Source organism: Formica exsecta, unplaced genomic scaffold (assembly GCF_003651465.1).
Source record: "Formica exsecta isolate Colony F162 unplaced genomic scaffold, ASM365146v1 scaffold475, whole genome shotgun sequence".
Taxonomy (NCBI): Eukaryota; Metazoa; Arthropoda; class Insecta; order Hymenoptera; family Formicidae; genus Formica; species Formica exsecta.
In genome coordinates, this window is record NW_021851988.1 from 493,432 (window position 1) to 506,553 (window position 13,122).

Sequence of the window (13,122 nt, forward strand, 5' to 3'; positions counted from 1 at the left end):
CTTAGGTATTGACGTGATATGCCATTTGAAATATTTAGATTATAATATTAGATTAATAAAAATTACGTATTTTCATAGATGAAACGATAAAAATATTGATCAATTCGCGTGCGAGGAAATAGCTTAATCAATATCTCGCTATGTTGATTACTCGAAAGTAATTTATTAAAACAGAGATAAAATAACGCTTAAAAATAGAATTAATATTATTTTTTCTCTTAATTTATACACAAAATTTATTAATTTATGAACAAATTAATTTTATGAATAAAATTAATTTTTAATATTAATTTATGAATAAATTAATTTTTTTCACATTTATTTAACTCTGTTTTAATATTTGTTCTATTTAGTAATACAATTTTTTGGCAATATCAGTTTTGACGTATGACTGACACACGATATAGCCATGCTATTTTATCAATTTGTAAAATGACAGAACGCTGTCTCAGCGGACACTTTAATTAACTCTAAACGCATTACTTCGCTCTGCATTGCGGCGAAGCGACACAGCCCGATGCATGGATGCGAACGCAAACCACCACAATTTTATCAGAGATCAGACGGACTATGAGCACATCGCGTTAAACGATCATCCCTCTCGGCGGTTCGATAATGTCACATTATCTATATGTCCACTTGTATACACACACAAAGTGGGTCATAAGCGACTTGCGAGCACGTTTTCGTTTTCGTGATTCAATGCCCGCGATAGGCGTCTCTATGATACATACGCTTTCTTTCGAGAAACTTCTGAAAAAGTTTTAGTGGCTTGTTTCGCATGCAGATGAGATTTGCAGGTAAATCCGCCGTTTCGTGCCGTACTATGAACACGTATATAGGTTAATGGGAGCGCGATAAATATAGTTGCCGCGCTCATTCCTCAGGTAGCTGTACCTACCTACGTAATAGTACATGCATAGTGATAACACGCTACGATTTAAAGTTCACCGCCACAAACATTTTTTTCCAATCTGCCCTTTGTATAATTCATATATATTTGTACGTTAATATTAATAAGGGTATTTTTTTAACTATATTAATTCACTAATGAATAATTTTATAATTAAGCTTGTACATATGTGTTAGATAAAATCGCTGATAATAGAGAACAAGATAAAGTTTACATCAATTAAGAATTTTATTTTAGCAAATTTCTTTCTTATTAACAAGTAATATTAACAATAAAGAGACTCAGCTAAAAGAGACGTATACAGAAGAAATTTTGCAGTTTGCAAATGTGCAAAAGTGCACATTACGAATAACAAATAGATCGTAATATTATATTGTATTTAAGTATACGAATAATGCCGCTAACGAAACTGACTATTCTATGATAATTGATACTTATATATATTGCTCAATTATATTGCACATTTTTTGCAATTAATTAAGTAGGTACAATATTGCAAATTACAACACATAATATATTTTATGCATATAGAGTTTCAAGTAAAAATCATTTTTCGCTCAGATGTAAGGTGCGCGCACGCGCAAATTAAGTGCTTCTAGATAATGTTGAAATTGCATAATATTAAATACAAATATAAAAAAATTCATTATTTAATTGATTTAAATAACCAAATATGACAAAATATTAATTCTTTGATGCATTAACTTGAGCAAGTAATTCGACATTCGCAGGTACATAGTAAATGCAATTACTGCGTTGCATTTTTCGTCGATTTATCACAATGAGATTTATAGTGTAATCGGTTAGTGCTTTTAAGTCACGTTTACGTTAAAACAACAATCGCTAACACCTCGCTACTCCGTAACACATACACATACATCGAATTCGACAGGTACATAGTAAATGCAATTACTGCGTTGCATTTTTCGTCGATTTATCACAATGAGATTTATAGTGTAATCGGTTAGTGCTTTTAAGTCACGTTTACGTTAAAACAACAATCGCTAACACCTCGCTACTCCGTAACACATACACATACATCTCAGTTGTCGTTAAAAATTTTTGTTATTCTTCACTGCTGATATGTATTGACGAATAATCGATGATCGTAGAGCTCTCATGCTGCTCCCTGCTTTGGGTTGCGCGCGGACACAATTGTAGCTAATTTATTTATCCTCGTACAAATTGCGAAATTATTTCGAGCTTCCGCGGGATTGTTAGTACTTGAAATGTTGATAAGCGACGACGAGGAAGAATATCACAAGCGTCGATATATCTGGCGTGGTAAACGAACCAGAATTCCAACTCTCTGTCGGCGACCTGAAAGCAGTAATATTGAAGAGATCGATAATTACATTCTTAACTGAATTGCGCATCATATTACGTATTTGTAAACATCGGGATTTCCGGAAACCGACGGTGAAATAACATCTCACGCCGCAAATTACATTATGTGATACTCGCTTGCCGTGAGTCTATACGTAGAAACGTATTAATGCATAGTGAGACGTAAGATTTTATTCAATTACATTTTGATGCGTTCTATTTTAACGCACTAAGTAAATATGAATTACAAAGAAATTGTATATGCGATTATACTACATTAGTCATAAGTGGATAAATATCACAAACATTCTGGAAAACAATAATGTGTATATTTGGTATTGCTCGAATAACGAATACATGGTGAATAATATGTAAGAAGATAAATGTATGAAATGCGGAACAAATATTATTGATACAAATAAGACACATGTGTTTCTCTCTCAATGTAAACAGTGTGATGTGCGAGGAAGCTTGTTAAAATATTTTTCGATTTATTATATATCTTGAAAAATATATTCTCTTTTAGTATAACGGTTCTTATCACATCGATAACACATTAACAACTTTTGCAATTAATATGATGTGATATAACTTTTTGACGTTATTTTTGAATAATTGTTAGAGAAATAATAGCGGGCATATATCAACCTTAAACTTTATTTGTATATTATCTCATTGAGGAAGCTCGTAAATTAACAAAGTGTTATTACTACACTACTTTATTAGCGTTAAAATATAATCCGAACAAAAAAAGCAAATTAACCGGCTTCTCTCTTAATTCGCACATATATAATGCGCGTATCGTTTGGATCTAAACGTGCGTGACCATGAAATAAGTTATAGAGGTAGTATTCTGACATTACAACGCATATCCTTTTTCTTTTTTAAAATGTTGTAATACTTTTTTACGACATCATCATCACCACAGAAAAGTTATCAGATAGATACAGGAGAAACACAGATGTGAAACAGAGAGGGAGAGATGCACCGGGGAATAAACATAGAGGGACAAAACAACATACACTGTGTGTTAAAGTATCATCAAGTTTACATATAAAAGGCGGACAGACGTCGTAGAATAACACAGTCAATGGAGAGAATTACATTAGATTTCTATCGCATAAAACGTTGCTCCTATACTAATTCTACGATTCAATTTATTAGACAAGATACGACGAGGTTCTTCTTACAAAAGACATAGGACATACATAAGACGTAGTATTTTATAGAAGAAGCGTCTTATAAGTGAGCAACGTTTCAACAATATCGATTCAATTCTAATCGGGACGTATTTCTAATCAAATCTACGGGGTGATGAATATCGATCCTTCTCTCTCGTCCCATTGACCGCTGACATTTCCCTTCGAAGTATTTCAGATCTTTCTGTAATGTGCAGAATACAATGAGGCGCGGCAATCTTTGTGCAAAAATACGAGGAACATTGAATTTTCACAAATAGTGTTAATGTCGTAATTTGATAATAATATTAAATATTATTAGTTATATTATAACATTAATATTATACACAAAATACAATGAACGATATTATATAGACAAAATATTAGAAAAACATTTACTACATTAAACAAAGATATATTACTGCTATCTGTAATTTTTTATTTATCTATTATATTTACATAGCAAATTTGCAATAAATATTTATTGGTGACAAATAAGTGACCGACAAATAATAGATGGACAAATAAGCGTTAAAGTAATGAAAATAAAAGAATTCGATTCTATTATTTCACTGAAAATGTGAAACTTCTTACTTATGTACAACTTATAATTATTAATTATAAATGACACATAGATGCTACAGAGAAAGATATAAATTTTATACTCTGGAAATATAAATACGAAGAATTGCCTAAAAAATAGAGAGTGCAGGAGAAAATGGGAAAACAATGAAGGGATAACCTACTGGACACCGATGACACCACAGGCCCAACGGTCCCCGGCATTTCCAGTTGTCGAGGAGAGAGTGTGGTTACCCTTGCCAAGATCGTCCTCGGCAGAATGAACGACTATGGCTCGTCCTAGGATATTGTTCGGTCCGCTCAGCGAAATGATGTTATCAGTGATATTTATCATCGCTTCTCCCTCAGAATTGGCTTGGACATTTCCCAAATCGCCGACATGTCTCACAGTGTCATCCGGTCCGCCGTGAGTCACCTAACGAATTAATAATGTGAGCAGATTTCGAAGAATATAATCAATGAGATTATTGAAGCAAAGAAACGGTCCAGACACATGTTGGATCTTTGAATTTTTAGTATAAGATAGAAACAATCGTGACAAAAATTTTATGTCAGAATAGAAAATTGTTCACATGGACAGATGCAGAAATGAGATTAATTATAGTATAGCGAGAGATTAAAAGGCAAATTGGTCGAGAGCTCACATTCTCAGGATTGAAGTGCGCTCCGGTGGATGCGCAACCGTTGCTCAGATCTCCCTTCTCGTGTACGTGAAAACCATGAAGCCCCTCGGTAAGTCCATGGATCGAGCCCGTAATGGTGACGGGCCCATTCGGGACGGACTGAACGATCTTCAAGTTACCCGTGACGTTCTTTCCCTTAACGTCGTGCGGAGTTAGGCGAACGACCGCCACCATCTCCTAATCGAGCCGATTCGATGCGATCAGTACGATTATCAACGGCAATCCCTAACGTTTTTTTTCGAAGAACAGCAAAAAGCTTCGTCCAAATCGTGAAAGAAGTTTCTCTCAATGGAAAGTTAATTGGATGTCAACTTCTCTCACAGATTCTTAATTTCCGATATTAAATCTTTTGAGACTTAAGAATCAAAAATAAAAAAGTGCTATCGAAGCGAAAAAGGTAAATTTAATTATTTTCTTATTTCTATTCTTCTAAAAAATTAATCAACTACATTCTCTCTTCTCTGACATTTGTGTATTATCGCGGATGAAATTTTCTCGTGATGTTATTTAAAAATACTTTATATATTCTCTCTCTCTTCCATGTATTATATTACAAATGCATCATTATTCACAGATCGTTTGATGACTATTCCAATTTATGGAATATCATGTATTACAATCAATGATTGTTACAATAATACAATTTGTCATGCATTATATCATATTGAAAAATCGATTGATAATTTATTCATTATCGCGGAAACGGATTAGTGTGCATAATATTTGGATTGACATACATACCTCGGCTGTAACGACAGTTACAGCTGCCAATAGTAATAATGCGACCATTCGACTCATCGTGTGAACTGTAAATAGAATGACAGAAAACTAAAGCGTCATGTGTAAAACTATATCTATAATAATTTTTTCTTTTTTTTCCGTCGAATATGATTGCCATGTGCGTAATGATCACGATTACTCGAAAGTCGCTGCAATAATAATCATTTATCGCTTTCAAGTAAATAATTTTTTCTTTCATTTTGTCACAGGGTATACAAATATACGCCGTGAAAAATACTTTTGCAGTGTTTCATTGCAATTTTTCATGAGGTATATAAATCTTATGACAAGTGTAATTTTGATAACAAATACAATATTTCGTTTATATAATTTCATTTCGTTTGTGAGAGAAGATACGAAAAATTCGAATAATCTTTCGATCGAAAATTACAGTCGGATAGTCTAGTAATTGATTCTAAATTATTCCGGAAGATTTCACCGCGTTTGTCTATTAAAAAACGATTAGTAATTTCTAGATCTGGATCTGGATCCATTTGTACATGCCTCACGTGCACAAGTGTAATTTAATCGGTGCGCATCTAGATCAGATGAATCTATTAACCAATGACTTTGTGCTACACGTTGCTTGTCGGTGGTAGACTCGCACGGAAAAGACTAATCAATATATTCTTGTGGCGCAGTTTTTGAAGCACGATTCACAAGCAGTCGTTTATATAATTTTTTATAATACAAAAAAATACGCGTAGATAAAAAAGGTACTGGATTAACGGAAAAGGAAAAGCCACTTTCACGTCACTTTATATTATCGAGTGATGTTACAATCAGTCAATTATATATCGTGTCGTTTATATTTTCCTTTATCGCGCCTGTTAGATGTATAATCTCTTATTGTTGCTCATTCCTTAGGTATCAGATGACCTTCGAAATATATAACAAGTTACGTTATAGCGGCGCATGTGAGATTTTTTTTACGATTAATTAGTAGGATTATGTAATTTTATGTAAAACAATAGCAACGAATGATATCATGTCGAGTTAAAAATAGAGTCGTGGAATACTTCGATGTTTCAACTTTGTATTAAGTCTATTGGTTTTGCTCATTATATATCATTATTTTCATTTTTTTTTTTTTTTTTTTGCATATTTATAATACACAAAGACTTTTTTCTTTAACTTGTTTCGATATAATTCTAGTTAACATTATAAAATTCCAGACATTCCAAATTGCTGCCAATTTGCGCGCTCTCTTCTCATCTCGCCTTTATAAAATGCAACCGTATAGTTATTGGAAAAGTTCTTATCAGTCTTGATATATTTTGTGTCAATATAAATATTTCTATTACGATCGTCTTGCTTGCATCTTATACAAGCACTCTAGGTTCTCTTATCGTTATACTTGTCCTGCTTTTTTCCTACTTTATTTCGTTATTACAAGTACATCTATTGAAGAGTGTCTGATCAATTTCTCGATATTATAAATCATATAGTATTATGATATCTTTTGTAAGCAATTTATTATCGATTTATATAGATATCTCAGAGTTTATTATATAAACTTTTTTCGATATATTTCCCGTTTTTAGTTGTCATTTTAAAACTACTGCTACACAATTATATATAAATTATTTTATTGTTATTGTTACAGTTTGTCGGTGCTTTACAAAATACATTTGTGCGAAGGATTGTTGGGAAGTTTACGATCCAGGAAATAGCGGCAACGGATTCGCGAGTCGTTTCAAGAGTAAAACATTGCGGAATTTTTCTACAGTGGGTCAGATACCGTAAAAGGTGAGTAGAAGCATCGATTCAAACTCGGCAAACACACGAACAAAGAGCTCGCGAATGAAATAGCTTCCGGGAAATATCGATCCACGCTAAAGGTGTTCATCCACAACACCTGCGCGACTTCATCGATCAGCTTTATTCATGCGTTTTGATGTATAAGCGCGGCGCGAATTGATGTCGTGTTTCGCGGACATCTAACAAGCACGTAGCACAACATATTTTCATTCCCACCTCGGAAACGACTTTACATATTACGTACATTACTCGAACATATTCATTGACTATATCCCTACATTATCTCTAGATTAGTCAGGAGAATGTCTTATACGTTCCCATATTTCTCAGCATTGAACTATGACTTGAAAAAAATTTACAAAGTATTTAAATGTTGAAATAGATTTGTGTATAATATATGTAAATAAAGATTGAAACGCCGAAACACAAAAAAGTTGGAGATAATATATCACACATATATTTGTACTATATTAATTCAATAAATCCACTTCCAAAAGAATTTCTTCTAAGTGACGATTCAACTCTTCTATGCGGTATAATTTTTATATTATTAATGTGAAAGGATAATGTTTTGCAAGAAATAATATGGATGTTCAATCGCATTCTTTCGTAATTAATTGCATGATTTACAATTAAAAATGTTACTGTGGAAAGCCTGTGCAACCTTCAATTTGAGAACCGTTATTTCTAACGTTAAATCGCGCAATTGACCACGTAATTACTGAATTTAACATTAGCGTATCTACGCCATGTGTATAGATATATCGACATTATGTGACGTGCTCGTAGACTATTCCTGTCTAATGTACGAGCCGGTTTTCCAATGTAGTTTTCCATGGCATTTCCGACAACAATGCATTATATTAGAGCTAGACTTTCTCTCTATAGCAAGACTTTCTCTCTATAGCAAGATAAATTTTTTTTTTTTGGAAGATCTTTTTATATGCCAGATATTATGATTACTTATTCATTATCTATACTTTATTTATGTACATATAAGTGTACCAAGTCTGCTATACGCAATGCAAATATTGATTTACGCATTATCGGTTTTGGGTATAATAATATATAACTACAGTTTGTTTTTTTCTGATTTAAAAAATTAAACATATGTCTATGCTAATTTTCGAATTTTTGGATTCGTTTGAAGAAAACGAATCGAGCCGTTCTAAGTAATTTGTTCAACAACATACGCAGTTGTAAAACTTCAAAGATTTTTCGATAAGAGATAAACTCAAAAATAAGACAAGTAAAGATGAAGATAGCGATCTGCCGTAAAGGAAAAAAAAAGAAAAATATCTTACGTGACGATACGCCACGACTAGATAAATCGTATTGTATAACGAATCATTTGACGTAGCAGGTACGGAATTTCGACGCGATAAAATAGATCGGCGACCGATCGGCGAGAGGAGCATGCTCACGAAAAGTGAAAGGAAACCTACCGGGCGCGGACACAATTTTACCGAACACTGAATAACCGAATGACTCTGATTGACTGACTGACTGTCTGACTGACTGACTGCAGTTGCTGGACTCATGTTCCTCTTATATCACCACAGGATCCCAATGTTGATCTCCCACCCGCAACTCATAGACAAATCAGCCGCGAAGTATCTCGTAAACGATTATACTCCAACACCACCGGACGATTATTGAAGATGACGGAAGATTCCGGATCTTTCGACCAATCTCGCGCATCGTCTCCTTTCGTACGATCAAAAATATGTGGGATTCACATAATAATTTAAAATATATTAAAAGATATAATAATAACTTTTAAAAACACGTAACTCTATTGCTATTTAAAAATAATTTAATGTCTTTCTAAGGTTTCCTAATGCTTTTATAATGTTGTAAGTTAATTTAAATTAGGTCAACTCTCTATTATCGCTTCCAACAATTAGCACGTTAATTTTAATTTAATCACGCACAATGATTTAAGCTTAATAGAATGTGTAACATTATTTTTATTATCTTATATACTCTCTAAAAAAAGGTAGATTTGTCTTTTTTAAACATAGTATGCCAATTTATGGTAATATTGCGCAATGTATTTACGCAACATGTTGTTAAAACTGAGAAATGATACGCGAATATACATATTGCATAGAATTCTAAAATGTTTCTAAAACTGGCCATCGCAATAGCTCTATATTTTATTGTAAAAAAATAGATATATAGAAATTTAATGTATAAAAAAAAAATAGATATACAGAAACTTTATGTATATATATATTCGTAAACATGCGAAAACATGATTGCTTTAATTAAAGATCGCGTAAAATCACATGACGTAGATTTGAATGTATTTACTGACTTGAGTGTTAGAAGCTTACTTTTGATTGAAGCTGACTATTACAAGGAAGGCAGCAACGTGCCACACGCGGTACAAACGTGCCATTTAAATTAATAGGATAATAGTGAAGGATATTAGATATTCACGAACGACTGCTCAACGAATCCGTTGAAGTAATCACCTGCAGTAAGTATGTCGCCGACGAACGTACACGAACTTATCAACGTCGTGAGCGCGAGATTAGCATTGTTAGCGATATATTAACGCTCGCGAAGAAACCGTCAACTTTAAATCTTTTCGCATGTTAGGTCGATCGATAAACTGGGACTCGACAATGTGTCGACGTTTTATTGATAAAACGAAGAAAATATGTCCGCGAATCATCAATTATAGTAGCAACACTAAAAATGTTTTAGAATTCGAAGCTTAATTTACATAATCTGTTAACTAATGCTTTGTTTCATAATTCCGTGAAATAGCAAAAATGTGCATGCGTTCTTCCGTTATCGCATAGATGAGGCGAAGTTGAGGTGAATATAAAATCGACACGTAAGCGATAGCATAAACTAATGTTAGTTATCGCATAATTATCGTGTTGAAAATAAACGTATGATTCACGAGTTTATTATCAGAAATAATTCGCCGTCTCGTGTCTTTTTTTTTTTCTTAACGAAATCTATTATAACTGATACAACTGTCTTCGGCGTAACATCTTTCCTATTGCGATTAATCGCACGTAATACAATTATCAAGTAATATCGAGCTGCTTCTATTTTTATCGATGTTATTATTTTTCAAGATTTTTCCGTCTCGCTTTCTATGAATTTTTCAACATAATATCTTATATCACGTGAGACTTATAGATGAGAGATTTCTTGTCTTATACAATTTTATAAATATACGAATACACATAATCACGCAAACATAAATACATATTTGCATGGAATTTACATTCTTTATTATGAGAAAAATATGAACATTCGTTTTGTCATAAGGTGATATTTATTTAAAGTAATAATTATATATGCTCAAAGACACAAATTGAATTTTATAAAATGATTGACACTACGAAAAGTGCAACATACAGAGGTGTCAGAAAAAATTTAATTATAATTTTTTTACATTTTAATATCTCATCTATATGGTGAATAATCCTATCGTAGTTTTCAAAAGGCATTTCTCACAGTCAAAATTTTTTCATAATCGAATCTTAAATCATATTACTCGATAAAATTCGAATTATTGAAGAGATCGATCACGATCAGAGAGAATCAGCGTGCTTCGGTAATCGTCACAATTTTGTCGCATCGACAACAGCAAAATCCGAACGATCGTGATATATTTTCGAGTGAATCGAACGAGATTGATGGACGTTTATAGTGCATCCTGGCGAAGTGGGGATAATTATACTTCGGATTGAAGTGTCCTTTGTGTGCTTAGATTCTCTTTATAAAGGAAACCGGATATTGCATTTGCAGAGCTCTGATTGGCAGCTTGACTACGCAGTATTCGCACAATTGGAACTTTGTAATTATTGTTTCCTGCTATATGTGTACATAGATGGGAAATTAACAATGCTTCCTGTAAAGTAAAAATTGGAAAATATCGCTCTACCATTTAGATTCGAATATGAAACTGAGTGATAAGAAAATATTGCTAATTCATATATGCGCGTGTAGAAACTGCCACAATTGTAAATTTTAACGGAAATATGTAATACTCGATTAATTCGCGAAGCAATATACATAATGGACAGACATTAAAAAGTACATTTCGAATACGGTTTTATATTTATAGAATTGTTACACTGAGATGGACTTATTATTAAAATTCTCTAGTAATAATTATTTTTTTACTTTATATCATATAATATATTCAGAATATTAATTTTTTTATTTTCAATATTAAATTAATAATATTAAAACTGCAATTAATAAGTTAGTTATTACAAATATGTGATACGATAAAAATATATATCTAAATTATATATCCGATAGTTTTTGACATGGTGGAGAAAATATATGCTTTTCGATTTTTCGATTTATAGTCTCGTAAAAAAAGTGAAAGATCTATTCCGATCTTCGTGCTATTATGGTACTTATCCTCAGGGCATTATAATTGATGTGATATTATGTCTGGCGAAATTAATCGGAAATTACGCACGCGCATATTCACACGCAATCGTTCAACAATTATAACCAGTTTGATCGTGGAAATAGCGGAGCGCGAATATAAGGATATGCATTCCGGTTGCGCGCGACGTGATATGTCGCAAAATAAAAAAGCACGCGACTTTGTAAAATGACGTCGACATCGAATATTAATGTAACTGTCGCTCACAAGTACGGAGTTAAGCAAGCCGTAGTTCAAAAAATAAGAAAAAAAGAGGAGAAGCGAATCACACTCGACACGTGCGCGAAGATTATGATACGATTTTTATTTCACGAGAAGAATTCGTTGCCCAAGTATTGCGATCCCTCATTTAATTTCATGAGCCTCCGAAACGGTATTCCGAACAGCTACACTTTAACTTCCAGCGTGTTTGGAATCGTGAAAATATGATCGAAAATACGTTGGAAATATTTTTAAGGAAAAGATTGCAACGCAATTTTTATATTCGTAGAATGAATAATTTTTTGCCGAACAATTCCATAGATCTTATTTAAATCATCGAACACTTTCTCAAATTATCAAAAAGATGTAAAACGCAAACAAAAGACATGTCATGACATTGCATTTATATCGCAACTCGACATAATATTCAGTTATTATTTCTCAAAGAAAAGGACTGTGTTCAACATATTTCGAAAAATATTAAATCGGGCATACATAATATTTCATTAAAATACACGAAGAGTTTTTTATCATTTTGAACGATCATGTTACAGTATAACGCATAGTGTCCAATGCCGCTTAACAATGAGCGTTTCACATAATAAATAAGTCACCAAGATAATCGCAGTGCCTTTGCACATGTACTTGATTCTATGACTCAGAACTTACCTCTTGTAAATTTAATATTTACAGATAATTGAATAAGAAATATATTGAGAAATTTCACAAGTTAATAAACATGTTATAAAGAGATTTTATGCGGGATTTTGTGAGAAATATTCAAATATTATTTAAATAAAATATATTAAGTTATCTGACAATATATATATATATATATTAATTAATCGATATTAAATAAAATTGGGGAAATTTGGATAAATGGTTAAATTTACTGCTGTAAAATAAAAACAGGAAAAAACGTGTAATAATATAAGGAGGTAAAAATATTAGAACAGAAATTCGCGTATTTATTTAATTCCAGTTATAACTATGCTAATTCCGCTCGATGCTCTATCTTATCTGCGCATTTATTTTTATCTTACGTCATAAGTCTAATTATCATGAAAATTAAAAGCAGATAGTTGGTTGTTAAATGGTATTTATATGCAACCGTTTCAGTATTACAAATTTACATTCACGCGAAGAAAATAACAACGTATAATCGAAATATTGCATTCGCTCGCAACAAATCGAAATCATGTATTTATGAGAGTGCACATGTAAATGTGAATGTAATAGAAGTAATTGCATAATTAACGATGCATT

At 32.5% G+C, this 13,122-nt stretch overlaps 1 protein-coding gene across 3 annotated transcripts in view; it reads right to left on the reverse strand.

Annotated features, from left to right (window-relative positions):
• Window positions 1–1,301: 1,301 nt before the first annotated feature.
• LOC115241327 (superoxide dismutase [Cu-Zn], chloroplastic-like) overlaps window positions 1,302–13,122 on the reverse strand; it is a 12,959-nt gene continuing 1,138 nt past the window's right edge. Inside the window, exons 1-6 of one of the 3 annotated variants that reach the window (XR_003884883.1) lie at window positions 8,669–8,825; window positions 5,424–5,488; window positions 4,644–4,859; window positions 4,164–4,414; window positions 1,925–2,233; window positions 1,302–1,763 (exon numbers count right to left, since the gene is read on the reverse strand). Coding sequence is in view for 2 of the 3 variants with exons in the window: in XM_029817031.1 (XP_029672891.1) it covers window positions 2,131–2,233; window positions 4,164–4,414; window positions 4,644–4,859; window positions 5,424–5,480 (627 nt within the window). In the remaining variant the exon portion in view is untranslated. Of the gene's footprint in view, window positions 1,764–1,924; window positions 2,234–2,546; window positions 3,623–4,163; window positions 4,415–4,643; window positions 4,860–5,423; window positions 5,489–8,668; window positions 8,826–13,122 lie in introns of those variants that run through there. The other 2 variants (XM_029817032.1, XM_029817031.1) reach the window with 2 other exon arrangements.